The 14,547-nt window shown below is 39.1% G+C and overlaps 1 protein-coding gene across 2 annotated transcripts in view; it reads right to left on the bottom strand.

Annotated features, from left to right (window-relative positions):
- The window catches only part of nptx2a (neuronal pentraxin 2a), a 16,847-nt gene extending 8,379 nt beyond the window's left edge, over positions 1-8,468 (bottom strand). The window contains exons 1-3 of one of the 2 annotated variants that reach the window (XM_024272354.2): positions 7,446-8,468; positions 6,244-6,487; positions 1,694-1,938 (exon numbers count right to left, since the gene is read on the bottom strand). In XM_024272354.2, the coding sequence (XP_024128122.1) occupies positions 1,694-1,938; positions 6,244-6,487; positions 7,446-7,895 (939 nt within the window). In that variant the 5' untranslated portion in view covers positions 7,896-8,468. Of the gene's footprint in view, positions 1-1,693; positions 1,939-6,243; positions 6,491-7,445 lie in introns of both variants that reach the window. The other variant, XM_024272353.2, reaches the window with a different exon arrangement.
- Positions 8,469-14,547: the final 6,079 nt, after the last annotated feature.

Here is a 14,547-nt window from a genome sequence, read left to right as displayed (position 1 = left end):
AGCATCTCTCTTATTCGTCTGCCTTGGAAGGCATGTATAATGCATGGTGAAGAGAAATTGTCAGAGATCTGCCTGGGCCAATGAAAGCCAATGTAAACAAGACAACCGAAAAATGTCTTTAGTTTGGGGAATGTTTGCAGAATCATCCAATTTAATGGTGTCTTTTAGGAAAAATGTGTTACTATGAATAACATCTATGCATATAACAGCATGAAATGATAAAACAACTACAGCACCGTTGTTTAAATGCCATAAAAATGACACAAATTTATATTTTTATGTTTCTTTTAATCAAAATGAAGGTAACTTCACTGTCTTTATAGCAGCAGAAATAGAGAGAAATAGCCTTCAAATAAGCGTGCATGAACACTGTTATTCCTGGTTAAGTGTGGAATTTGGGTCAACTATATTAAATGTTTATAAAGAGCAAAATTAAATATTCACAGTTAATGGTCAGTGAATCTCTTCGACTCTGTTACATTAATTTGCTCGGTTTACATCACATCATAGCTCAGACTCATGAGAGTATGTTTTTTTTCAGTGTTTGCAATTTTTCCAGTGTTTGCAATTTTTTTATAGATCCAGCAAAAAGAAAAAAAGAGTTCTACCTTTATTTTGTACAAAGCCATTGAAGTTAAACAAATTTAGGTAAACCTTTTTTTTATATATTTAAATTTAAAAAAATCCTGATTACTATCTGGTGCACACCAGTTAGTAACCAGAATTTCCTTTTACTTCAATTTTTAGAAAAAAAAAAATTCAGCTTCTATCTGGTAAGTAACAGTTATTATCTGCTGCATACCAGTTACTATCTGGTGCGTAACAGTTACTATCTGGTGCGTAACAGTTACTATCTGGTGTGTAACAGTTACTATCTGGTGAGTAGCACTTACTATTTGTTGTGTATCAATTTCTGTCTGGTGCGCACCAGTTACTATCTGGTGTGTAACAATTGCTATCTGGTGCAAACCAGTGAAATCTGGTGTGTAACATTTACTATCTGGTGTGTAACATTTACTATCTGGTGTGTAACAGTTGCTATCTTGTGTGCACCAGTTACTATCTGGTGTGTAACATTTACTATCTGGTGCATAGGAGTTACTATCTGGTGTGTAACAGTTACTATCTGGTGTGTAACAGTTGCTATCTTGTGTGCACCAGTTACTATCTGGTGTGTAACAGTTACTATCTGGTGCATAGGAGTTACTATCTGGTGTGTAACAGTTACTATCTGGTGCATAGGAGTTACTATATGGTGCACACCAGTTAGTAGTAAGAAAAATGTTTTTCACTTTAATTTCTATAAAAAAAATGTTTTAGTTACTATCTTGTGCACAAAAGTTAGTAACCAGAAATTTTTTTCTTTTTTACGTCAATTTATTGAAAAAAACTATTTATTTTCAATTACTATCTGGTGCGCACCAGTTACTCTCTGGTGCAAACGAGTTAGTAACCAGAAAAATTTTTTTTTTTTTTTTAACTTCAATTTATAGAAAAAAGATTATTTTTTTCTCAATTCATTTTTTTTTACTATCTGGTGCGTTTCAGATACTAACTAGTGTGCACGAATTAGTAACCAGAAAAACAAAACATATTTTCAATTTTTAGAAAAATATATTTATTGTTTTTTTACTTTCCCTTTAGGAGCTCCATCATTTTGAATGGACATTTCTTATTTTCATTTTTTCTTTACCTTATCATTGACGAGGAGCTCAATGGGGTTGTTCCCCCATTCGATGAGGACTATCTCGTTGGCCTGACCCGGAACGCCGTAAGAGAAGGGAGTTCCTATGCCTGGACTGGCGCTGGACTTGAGCCACATGCAGACAGTGAAGGCGTACATCTCTGGGAGGCTCTTCTTGATACGTCCGTACAGATAGTTGGTGCGAAGAGGAAGGGACACCTTGAAGTCCTCTGGTGATTTAAAGGCGTTATTACCTGTTGATGGAAACACGTCCATTATTATTGTAGAGAATCATGGAAGAAAATTATAAAAAGAGAATCTTTGGACAGAAACATTTCAAAATATAGAAGGATGTGTGAGCAGATAGTTTTAAATAGCAACAGGAAGTAGATAAATACAGCTTCACAATCAATTTAAAAAGTTACTAAGTAATAATATCTGCTTATATATATTCACATGAAAGTCACAGGTGAACTTTTTACAAAATTGAAAATATTTTTATTTCCTGTAAAGAATGTAGAACATTCTCACAGATGAATCTGATTCTTTTGTAACAATGTATTGCATGTATTTTACTGCAAATTTCCCAGAATGCAAAGTTTTTTTTTCCTTCTTGCCTTCATTTGATATTTTGCTTTTCTAAAGGAAATTTGCTGCCACACAAACACAAATAGAACAAACAAGGCCCAAACCATGATACTGACATTTTTTTAATTCATACAAATATGAATAAGTTAAAATGTTTTAATTTTCTAAAACGGTTTAATTATCTCCATAACACCTGAATTTATTTCCAGCTATGAAAAAAAATCAATTCAGTTTTTGCTTTAAATTAGATGATACATTTAGGTCATTTTGGAGCCAAAGTGGGTTGTCACATATTCCGTCAACAGGTATTAAGAGGTTAAATCAAAAATATAATATCTTTTCACATGAAACCTTTTATTTGAAGAATATTTTCTTTGTTCTTCAGTACACTGAACACAATCTCATCTTTTAATTTACACATCATACAGTGTTTCATTAGAAGTCTGCAATGCATAAAAACAGTGAGCTGAAATTTAAAAATTATGCAACTTAAGGATTTCACACTTCTTTAAAAAAATCTGTTTTCAATTAAAAACATTTCCCATTTACTGACCTTCTGCAGCTAAAAGATAACCCTGCATTGGTTTGTGTTAATCTGTTAACTTAAATCACAAACAGTAACAATATTATTTACTAGAAGCAGATATTTAGCTCCAAACCCAATACATTCAGTATTAATGACAAACTAAAAGTATTCCCTTTTCTGTGGAATATAATTATTTTCTGATCAAATTTAAATATCACAATTATTAGAAAAAATAATATTTTTATTGGAGCATTTTTGAGGTGCAGTAGAAAGCAAAAAGAAGCTTAGAACTCATGATTTTTTTTTATGTCATTTCCACCTAAACACTGCTGAGGTAAATCAGGACCTAGAATGACATAGACCTTTTTTTGACTAATCTCTTTTGTATTGTAATGCCCCCCTACTACAAAGTTATGCCAGAAATAGCTGATGTTGCAGATGGATTGGATTATAACTGTTGTAATAATCTGTTGAAACACTCAAATCTGCACTACAAGAGAGAACAGACCCAGAGTCTTTTAGGCTAACTGAGGGTCCAGAATGGATGAAAATACAATAAAAAAACAGTTTATTGTTAACCATATTTTCTCCAATGTTTGGTCAGTCTATATACTACACACATTTAAATATCTACATTTGTTTTCTGAACCTTTTGGACATCTTTTATATTGGACTGTTTTTCATGATCCCTGAGAGATGGGTTTAAAACAAAGAGTGTGCCAAAGCCTGTCAAACTGCTTTTACCTTCCCTTTTATTCTAGCTGACACTCTTTTGTCACACATCACACCTGAAACCTTCCTCCGCCCGCTCCAACCTCGTCTATCTCGCTGCGGCTGACCTTCACTCTTTTCCTTTTTAACCCTTCCTGAGACTCAAAAGTAAGAAAAAAAAATATGATCTAGCTTGAAATAAAAAGAGGGGATATATTTTGTCACTTTTTCTTCTTGTTTAATATTCTTCTCTGTCAGTGCAGGCAGAGGATGCAGCAGTTACAAGGTGGTTGCACCATAATTTGTGGAATAAAGTTTGCATTAAACAGCATCACTAGAAAACCAAACCTCAAAAATAAAGAGAATTTAGTCACGAATTGGAGTAGATCTATTTATTAAGTAGAAAAACATTAGGATTATATGACTGAGTCAACTTAGACACACATTTCATCTGATGATCATCTTTCTTATATATATATATATTTTTGCTGTAGAACAAGAATTTCAACTTAAAAACTGACCAATCAGATGCTTCAATAAAAGTAGGTGGCCTCGTGTTGAATGTTGGAAGTTTTTGATTGACGGATTCTCCTATGGATGGGGTGTGGCTTTCAAAGATGCTTACTACTAAATGGAGAGAGTGGTTTCCATGGAAATGTACACCAAGATTGACACGGACCAATCACGACTTACTGAGGACATCTTGTCCCAATGTGGTGCATCGTGCAAAAAACGCCAACTGAATTGACTTCCTTTGGTTGGAACCGGAAGTAAGTCATTTTCTATGGGTGGCGTCTTACTCGCTCAGTCCAGTTCTCATATACAGTCAATGGGTTTTATCTGTGGTCAATGTGGGCGGTCGCCTTGGGTGCAATCTCGCAAAAAAATTAGGATAATGGACATAAGATGAAAGCAAGCACAGGAGTCCAGATTAGAAAGAAAAGAAGAGAAGAGGAAGAAAAACACTCCATAGATAAAGGTATGCAGGCGGTGTGTGAAATGAACACTCGCCTTAGGCGCCATCGAGACCAAATTTGTCGTTTGGTACTAAACTTTTGAGGACTATCTGCCACATGGCTAAAAAATGTTGTGGCTTGTCTTGTTGTTTGTCTCATTGGTGGATTTTATTCACGCTCTTCGGTCGTTCAGATACAATGTACACAGTCTCTACATTATGAATTTGTATGTGGTTCTTAAAGGGAAACCAAACAGGGAAGTTGGAAGTTGATTCCACCCACAGCTGAAGGGTGGGGCTGGGGAACAGGACTGTTATCATTACTGGAGTTGCAGATCATGACATGGGACTTAAATGGTTTGACAAGCATGAAATTCAACTGTAATACCTCGTTTCAACCTGTAGGGGGCAGCACTTTGACTATATTTTCAAGAATTAAACAAGTTATTTAAAATTTGACAAAAAATTGCCAATGACCGACAGACAGCACTTTTAAAACCTAATTTATAGAGGTCAACACCCAGAAAAAGTTGATTTAGGCTCAAGTTCCCTGCCTCCGCTGCCAATGTGCTTCTTTTTGTTATTTTTTGACATTGTGAGGCAAATAAACCCTCATGGCTTAATTATCCATCGTGTCTGACTCTGCTCTGGGATCTGACTCACCTTGACATATTTACTATATCTTAGTTTATGCATTCAACTATGCAACTAACTGAAAATATCTTTTGTTCTTGTGTTTGTATGTATGCAGGCTTTGAGTTCTTGGGGGGACGTGGAGGGGTTTCGTCTAATTTTTTGCTCTGGGTGCCGAAGTGACCAGGACCGCCTCTGGTGACAGTTACAAATCTGGGCAGGAGTGTTGGGTCAGGAAGGGCATTTGACAGACCAAACCCCCCATTCAAGTTGTGAACAGCAGCTCCCATATAGGGAAGAACAGCGTTACAATCTTGAAGTCCCACTCTGATCTGAAGTGTTTCCAGAGGAATTTTTAATTATATTGTTTTAAGTGAATATAAAAAAATCTGTGTTGTGTTCTATTCATCCTCGATAAGCCTGCTTTCATTTCATCATCCTTCTGTTCATTCTCCCCCACTAGCTTATAGCCCTTCCCAACCCCAATCTAACTTTACCGGTGCAACAAAAACGGTTAGCAATATAAGAGCAATCCAGCCGAACAGCTCTGAGCCAGATTCCAGCTCAGACGAAGAAAGCAAAGACACTCACAGATCTACAGTATTTGTCTGCCATGGAGTATTGAGCTTGTAGCCTGCCGATTGTAGCGCCTACATCACTACAACAAGCGATGTGGATAAAGAAATACTCAGAAATCCAATTTTAAGCTAAATTTTCGTAATTGATGTCCTTCATCGTCAGCAAAATGCCACAAAAACATGTTGAAAACACCATTTCCATTAGAGTGAAAGTTTTTGCTTTTCGGTTTCTTACATAAATTACTCTTCGTGTTGGAGGTCCTGCCAGAACCTTCAAAACCTTTTGGGGACAAGAGTCTCAAGAGCTTTCGATGTTTTTGATAAGAAGAGAAAAAAGAAATGCAAGATAAATGAAATCTCTAGAGTACTTCTGAAAATAGTTATCCAGCACTGCTTTTCAAGACGTAAGGTATCAACTTGAATAGTTCTGTGTAAAAATTGGAACTTGAGGCAGAGTAGATTGCATCAGAACTTTACACTGCCTTTGACCAATTAGTAATACATCTGCCTGACGTATAGAGTAAGAGTGAATAAATCATGTGAAATTTTCACCGGAGGTTTCACTGACTTTTCTCGAGCTCTGTGATCCTCTCCATGAGGGAATTCAGCGCGCTCTCCGTGCGTTGGCGATGGGCTGCTGTTTCGTTGTAGAGCTGGCTCTTCTCTTCCTCCAGCTCCGCCACCTTCCGGAGGAGCTGGGTCTCCAGCGCCCCCAGACGTTCCCGCAGCAGCTGGCGGAGCTCCGGTGGCAGGGGAGCGAGGGCCGACACTCCTCCAGCTGACACGTTGGAGCTGGGGAGGCGCAAACTCTGCTGCTGGAAGACAGACGGAGAAGACAATGTTTGGAATCCTCTGATTTGCATGGACCTTATTGTAGGTGTTAGCAGAAGTTTGATTGACAGCCTGCCAGGCAGCCATGGCTTTCTTTGGTATTAGTTGACACCAGGCGGGGATCACAGATGGGTTTCAAAAATGGAGAAAGAGGACAGGCCCACACTTCTGCTCTGAAATATGTTGTTCTCACTTTGGTATGCAGAACCTCTGGGACACATCCAAGTTGGATTAATCTTTCCTGACAAAATGGCACCATCTGAATGAATAAACTGATGATCGGGTACAAGGTGTCTCGACGTATGCAGATAGTTTTGATCGAGAACGATCCTCCCTGTTGTAGCTGTCAACACGAGTCTGGAGATCCCCATTAGGTTAATCTGATATATGTGATTAAAATGCAATGTAATATGCATCCTCTGTGCTGCAGCTTATCCTTGATTTGATCAAGGGTATTAGGACTTCCAATAATGGAGAGAAAGAGGGATGCATTAAAAAGTCAGGTGTCAAAAACAAAAGATTTACTATGCATGCATATCTGCATGTAAAACCCAGCATCAGCTCAGCCCCTAAACTGTGTGGAAATAAAAGCAGAAGGCAACGAGCAGGAGAGCTGAGATGCAACAGTCTCAGGTGCATTGGGATATGAATAACTAAGCCATTAAATATTTGATTTAATTTAAATTTTCAGCGCTCCGGTGCAGATGAAATCCGGGGGAAGTAATTTAATCTTTCTGCAATGAATAATTAGTCACGTGACTGCAAATAAAAGAGTAAGTGGAACGCACGCAGTCACTAATCATAAATTATTCAGGGAGGCATTGAAAATCTCTGCAGGATTACACCTATGTTGCGATTTTTTTACTCATTTTCTGGATGAGCTTTGATTGGAAGACGTGCGTAAAACGTCTATTTATTAAATTAATTGTATATTTTTACCTCCAAGTTCTCCAGGCGACCCTTCAGGCTTTGCATTGTTTTGCCCAGTTGGTCTATAGTCTCGCCGGGGTCCCGGGGCAGGTCCCCCATGGTGTTCTTGCCGTACTCCTTGCGCCTGGAGCCCTGACCCCGGGACTTGCCCTGCGCCATCTCGTCGGCCGCCGCCTCGCAGCGCGCCAGCTTGGAGTTCAACTCCTTGATGGTTCCCTGTTGGCTCACGATCGTCTCCTTCTGCTGGAGGATGGTTTCGCGAAGCTGGATGATGGTGTTGCGCAGCTCATCCTCCACGGGGCTGCTGCTCTGGACGCGGTTCCCCGTGGCCCCGTACCCGCAGCCGGGCTCCGCGCCCGGCGGGATGGCGTTGCAGACGAAGCGGCTACCTGTGGCGTCCTGACTTCGCACCGTGCGCCCGCTTACCAAATACAAGAGTCCAACAAGTAAAGCCAGCATCCCGGCTGGATAGAAGCAGTGCAAAAGGAGACCAAAAACGGGCAAATTTACGCACCAGAAGTCGCTTTTAGAATAGGAAAAAAGAGCATTTTATCCTCTCCAAAGTGTTGGAAAATGATCAAACTTAAGTTGATCAAAATCCTCACTCATCACATCACCCTTCCATGAACCTCATGGTCGCTCCTCTTTAGAAATAACCCTGCAAAACAAAGCAGTTCCAGCAAATGGGATTTTGATAACTCTTCCGCTCAGGGGAAAACGTTTTAAGCCCACTCGCGTGTTATATTTAGGAGTAAAATCCACAGAGCTTTGCAGAAAAGTCAGTTTTGCTCGTCTGTCCTCCTCTCCGCTCGGCTGGCTTGTCAGAGAGCGGCGCTGAAAGAGACAGCACCGCTCTTCAAGCAGATTATTATAGGGAGGCGCGCGCACTGGCGCTTCCGCTCATCATTTGTGCCATCCAGTTATTCCGCTTCGTTCTGCGTCATCACCGCATCCCTGCGGATCCAAGTCATGCTCTGACCAACATGAGCGCATCTTTTCCACTTTATATGACCTGTTTGAAGCTGTTATTTCATTTCAACAGCTTGGAGAAAGTGCTGTGAAGGGATAACGGGCTTTTTGAAAACGTTACGCGCTTGTTACGCACGTCTCCAGAATGGAGTCGAGCTGGAGGAGCCTATTTATACAGCATTTTTTTTAGCACTTAAAGTGAATAAAATAAACAGATTTTGTTATCTTGATTAGAAAAAAAGACGGAATCTATGATGAAACAGATCGGATTTTACAGTCTATAAACTTCTGATTCAGAGGACAATTTGCTCTTTATTCTTTGGTCTGATATTCTCTTAGTTTTAAAACACTGATCTCATTGAGGATTAAACACTTTCATATAATTCAAAGTGTTTACATCAAGCATGAAAAGAAACATTCGTGATACTTAAAAAAATGTAATAAAAAAGGTAAAAATAATCTAATTTTAGGAAAACTTAAATTAACAGTGTAAACTTTTGAAATCAGAGTCAGATGCAGCCTGGATTTACATGTTTCGGCTGATCTGAGGCTTTCTAGATCTGTGGAGCATAGAAGCTGAATGCAGCTAAACAATTGGTGCTAAACAATTTAGATTGGATGTGGAACCAATTGACTCCTTTTACTATTTGTGTGTATGCAGACAGGGAACACCTGCATGGTGCTTGACACCCAGATCTCCATACAACTTTGATCCAACTTTTAATAACTTTTTATTAACTTTTAAATAAATTGATTATTTTTCTAAATAGGGTTTTTGTATCTTAATGCCTCATCAACCAACTCGGGAAAGTCAGCAGAGGGCTACCTCAGCAATTGTTATAAACCAGTTTTAGACCCTTAAAGACCCACTCCCTGCGTTTTTGGTGTTTTTAACATGTTCTTGTGGCATTTATTTTATGATAGAGGACATTTATAAATAAAATTAAGCTTAAACTTGTATTTCTGAGAATTCAAATAATTTTGAAGAAGGAGAAGATGAAAAAATGAAGTTTGAAAAAGCTTGTAGGGAGAGACATAGGAGCTACAAATGGTGGGGCACAAGCTCTCTGCTCCACCTTGATGCATCCACTTAATGCATCCAGATTGAAAGATGATCAGAGTGGGATTTAAAAGTCTATTCTTTGGCAGACAGGCCGCTAGTGAAAAAACCTTAGAGCTGGATTGATGTGGTCTAAACTTGTTTTTGGTCCTTGTGAAGACCCGAGTTGTGGGGTTCTTCTGAATAAAATGCAGATTCCTGATTATTTTTGTCAAGAACAGGCAGACAGCTCAATCCAAGTGCAGCAGGTTTATTTGGCACAGGCAGGGCAACAGGCGTGATGCACAGCTAAAAGTCCACAAAACTAAATCAGGGTCAGGCAGGCAGGGGTCAAGCACCAGCATGAGGGCATCAGAGGAGAAGCAGAGTAGTCAGGATCCAGGCGAGGTTCAGGGCAGGCGGCAGGCAATCAGAGGGTCAGAGACAGAAGATCAGGTCCAGGTATAAACGCTCAGTAATGAAGGCAGGGTGACACAAACAAATACTTCGCAGAGAGTGTGGCTCTGTGTGCTGCTTAAGAAGCAGGTAGGTGATTGTGTGATTGGAGACAGCTGAGCAGGAACCAGGAACTGAGGGCTGGGGCTTATGGGAGATGAAGTGCAGATGAGGCTCAGGAGAGTTTTAGAATTCAGGCGATGGCTCCCTCTGGTGGTCTGAGGGAAAAACAGACGGATTCATGACAATTTTATAGTAGTAAACACAAATTTTCCACTTTTTTTCCTTCAGTTTAAAAAAGGTTTCAAGCAAATTAAAATGAACTTGTTGGTTTTTCTGTCACCGTTTCTTGAAATCCCTTAAAATAAGCGTTGTTTCTGTGAAGAGTTTTCTTCATTCACTCCTCAAATTCAAAATGACTCATCCTTTCAAACTTAAAATTGATATTACTATGTCAGCAGAAGTGTCAACTTCAGTTGTTCTGCTCTAAATCCACATAAGTTTTCAGAATCTCACTTGCAGGAGGCCCATGACAAAAGCTCACAGAGGCCACATTTGTGGATTTGTGGAGCAGCAAAGTGAAGAGCGAAAGTTTATAGTGGTATCACAAAAACTCCAAAATGTGATCTTTAAGGAAATTACTAGAATAAATCATTTTTCTTACTCATATATTTTATCAGCTTAAAAAAGGGAGAATGAGAGGAGAATATACAGCTATAAAACTAAAGTACTTCAAATCTCAAAGGTCTCAAGAAATCATTGGTCTTACAAAGCATTTTAACTCATTTATATAAAGTCAGACACAACTGAAGATAAAAATTCACTGGCTTCACTGATGTTCTTTTATGCTTTAAAGTGTCTTTGTTTTTATAGTGAAATTAAAAGAACTTCAAGTATTATTTCCTTTTTTAACAATCTATTCAATTAAAAAAAAACTATTTTATTGTCTTCCCTTTTACTGCTCTTTTGTTACAACAGCAGTTTTTTTGTTTGATGATCATGTCCTTAAAATATTTATAACCTTACTGTTGTTGACAGGAACATCTCTTCCTTCCAACCTGTTGTGCTCTTTTTGAAATCCGTTACTCATTACTTTTAGCTCATTGAATATTTCTTTGTGCTCTGCTTAAGATGGACGTCTGCTCTGAAAAAAAAATACGACGAGCTTTAGAAAATGGATGAAATAAATGTAACCCAACTGCATTTCCTTCAGGGCATGTTTACAGCTGGACATAGGCTGAAATTCACTGATGATGAGTGGACGAAAAGGTACAGAAAACATTAATAATATGAAGGAATGGTAATAAAAGAAATGAACAACAGTTCAATGTCTAACAAAGAAATAAAAACACACATGTACACACAGCATAAATGTAAATGAAATCATTAATTACTATTAAATCCAAAAAAGTAAAAACTAATTTAACCCTTTTTTTACAAGCTCTTGTGTATTTTTGAAATGTAATAAAAACACAACTTGATTCATCTTTATTAACTCTTTTGACTTTAAAAATGCATTTTTTTATAAGAATAGGCTCTGATTCTGGATTAGCAGATCTGTCCACTTTTCCAAACATTCTGAATCTCTTTCAGTCAAGGGATTGCTGGAGCCTATCCCAGCCAGTGGGTGTAAATGACCCAGTTTTGCTATATAATTTATTTTTGTGTAATTTCTCCTTTGATTAATTAAAGATGCCTTCAGTTTCTTATATATTACATTAAAGTTGTAAAGGAACGTTTTAAAACACTGTGATACAGCTTATTTTGGGTATTTATGTTGTGAAGACTTTATTTTGAAAGTACCCACCTACTTCCGGTTCTACGTGAAATTTCTATGCACGTGTCGATTGAGCAAAGACTGAGAGAAGGATGATAGCGGGCGCTCGTACGAAGGGAGAAACGGATTGAAGATCGTTTAAAAACCACAATTTATGTTTAGCATCTAGCTGGAAGGCGAACAGGTATGATTATTATTTTTGTTTATGGTTTATATTTTGTGAGTATTTGCAGTTTATGTCGAAGACAACTGTTTAAAGTTATGTAGTAAGCTAGTGCTGCTAGCTCATGGAAAACGTGGCTGTGAATCAAAAAAGGGAAATTGTAATGAGTTTGTTGTTATTTTCTTCAGCTCTTACGGTGTGACTATGCCTGTGGAGTAAATAAATGGGTTGGAATACCCCACCATAGTCCATCAGTTATCGTCATTGAGTCCATCGTCTGAACAAGTCCGGCTGGAATGCTACAGTGGGTACACCCTAAATGAGTTGCCAGTTCCCTCTAAACCCAAATGACCAATTTCTTTCGTGATGTGCCACACAGTCATCCATCCTAACCACTTAATTTGACCAAAACAGGAATAACATAAACCAGTTTCCATCTTTTGTAAATTAACTGAACAGGTTATCATACTCCTTTGCCCCGCCTCTTTTACATTGTGCTCGATAACGGCCGAGTCGTTTTAGAGGTGGTCAACTTTTTGAGGCCCTAGTCTGAGGCTTGACGGATGGAAAGCAGCACCTCTGTTGTTGGATACAATAGTATTTTATGAGGCTTCAGCACAGGATTCGCTGTTGGCGGCCCGTCTTACTTTCTTGAAGCTGTGCTGCATTCCAAGTGCAGCTTGTGCGTCCCTCCCTTTGTCACACCAAGCACTTCACTTGAAGACACGTCAAACTTCTGAAAACAGGATCTCAAAGCTTTTCCGAGATCGGATTTGGCTTCAAAATAACCAAAGGAGAAGCCTTCCACCAGCAGATTTATGACACAGCATGCTCAACAGGATTGTAATTTATTCTTTTAATCTTTCTTCATATATACAGACCAATACTCGTGAGTGAAAGGTTACCCTGATTTTTTAGGATAAAAAAATACAGTCATTGAAAGATATAACAGTAGTTTCGGTTTTCATTCTATTCATCTTTTGTCAGCTTTTTTTTTTTAAAAAAAAGGGGGAGCAGGTGTGTGTCGGATTTGTGGCAAGAATAGTAAAAAATGAAGAACTTCAAAGTCAGATGATGCTAGCTCTGCTCTGTTAGAGCTCAGAACAGCTGTTCCCAAGCACTGAGGCATGTTTTCCCCAAACTGCCTCATCAATCTTCGTTTGCTCGAGATGTTTCCCTTAAAACATAAAGCAACGGGACGGCGTCAAACCCACGCCAGGTGCTCCCTCGACAGGGTTTGCAAGTTTTTACCACACTGCCCATCACGGCTGTCACCTCCTATCTGGATATTGGGCCTCGCAGTGGAAACGTCAGTCGGTATTAATGCACACTCAGCGTTCGTTGTCCCGCTGTTAAGAATAGCTGCTTCAAATATGATGGGTTCCCTGAAAATAGGGGCAGACAGTCGCCATGGCAACTTTATCTTCTCCCCCACCAACCGGATTGCCCCACAACCCCAACACACCTCGATTAGAAAGCAGTTGGCAGAGGTGCAGAAGACTGAGAAGAGATGACAACTCTCACTTCAAAGTTGACGGGATAAAGTTATTTCCTTTCATGTTGCAACTGGTGAGCACCGGGGAGAAGGAACTTCACTTTTTTAAGCACTTCAGGGAGGGCAGGGAAGTCAGCAGGGATTTCACTCTTATCCTAAGTTAGGTTTTCCATCGAAATGAATACATGTCAAAAGCACGCTGCGCCGCTTCCCGTTCGACTTGAAGCCATCAGGGGTTTTTGGCGCTTACAGAAACAGACAGTGATCTCCTCACCACGTCCATCTGAATGCAAACAGATCACTAATAAAAGAAGGCATAGGGACTTTGAGATCAATCTGCTGACAACCTGTTCAGGATGAGCCTGGATAGGCTCCAGCAACCTGGTGACCTCAAAAGAGATATTGCATATTATGAGAATGGGTGGGAGTACACCATTTAGGGAGACTTCACTGCAGCAGGAGCTCATATATTGAAGGTAATCGTAAAAAGAACAGTGCAACAGTTGTGTCAATAACAATTAGGCTAAATGAAATGCTTCATTACAGGATCTTTTATTGCATCCTGAGTGTTCGATTAGTCTGTTTGCACACAGCGTCAGTGGAGTTTGGATTCTTAATTGCTTTACAACAAGTTTAACGGATAGAGATTTATAAATAATGCCAAAAAAAGCCTATTTAAAGTTGTGCTTTTGAGTTTGCAAAATTCTAAATATCACAACTTCAAAGTCAGGAGCTGTGACAGATTCAGTTTTTTCAAGGGAAATAACTTGGCCGACGTGGTTTTGTTGGTCGGGGACCTCTCCTTAACCTCCTCTGCTCCTGTTCCTTGACTTCTGTTAATTACTTTGGGACTCGAGGAGGAAATTACCTGAAAAAAAAAAAATTACTGTGCTCCGTTTTTGTGCCCTTTTCCTGCAGTCATTAATTTTCCACAGAGTTGGACAGCTGGCTTCAGGAACCCCCGCCTGCCGATCGCTGAAACAAACTTTGAACAGTTTGCAAGGACTCAAAAACGGGTTTGTTGGTAGCTCTGAAGGATACACCCAGTAGCAAAGCTGGAACATTTTAAATGGGTAGGGGGGCAGAAGACTTTGGAAGGGTGGCATATGAAGACAGCAGCGTGGAAGGCCACATGAAACAATCCAAAACAGTTTTATTACTGAAGCAAATATTTTAAAGATTTTCTTTAAAAAATTACTTGTATTGATGATT

This window comes from Oryzias melastigma, linkage group LG8 (genome assembly GCF_002922805.2).
Source record: "Oryzias melastigma strain HK-1 linkage group LG8, ASM292280v2, whole genome shotgun sequence".
Taxonomy (NCBI): Eukaryota; Metazoa; Chordata; class Actinopteri; order Beloniformes; family Adrianichthyidae; genus Oryzias; species Oryzias melastigma.
Note: the sequence above shows the minus strand (reverse complement) of the source record. Positions and strands in the feature narration are given on the sequence as shown.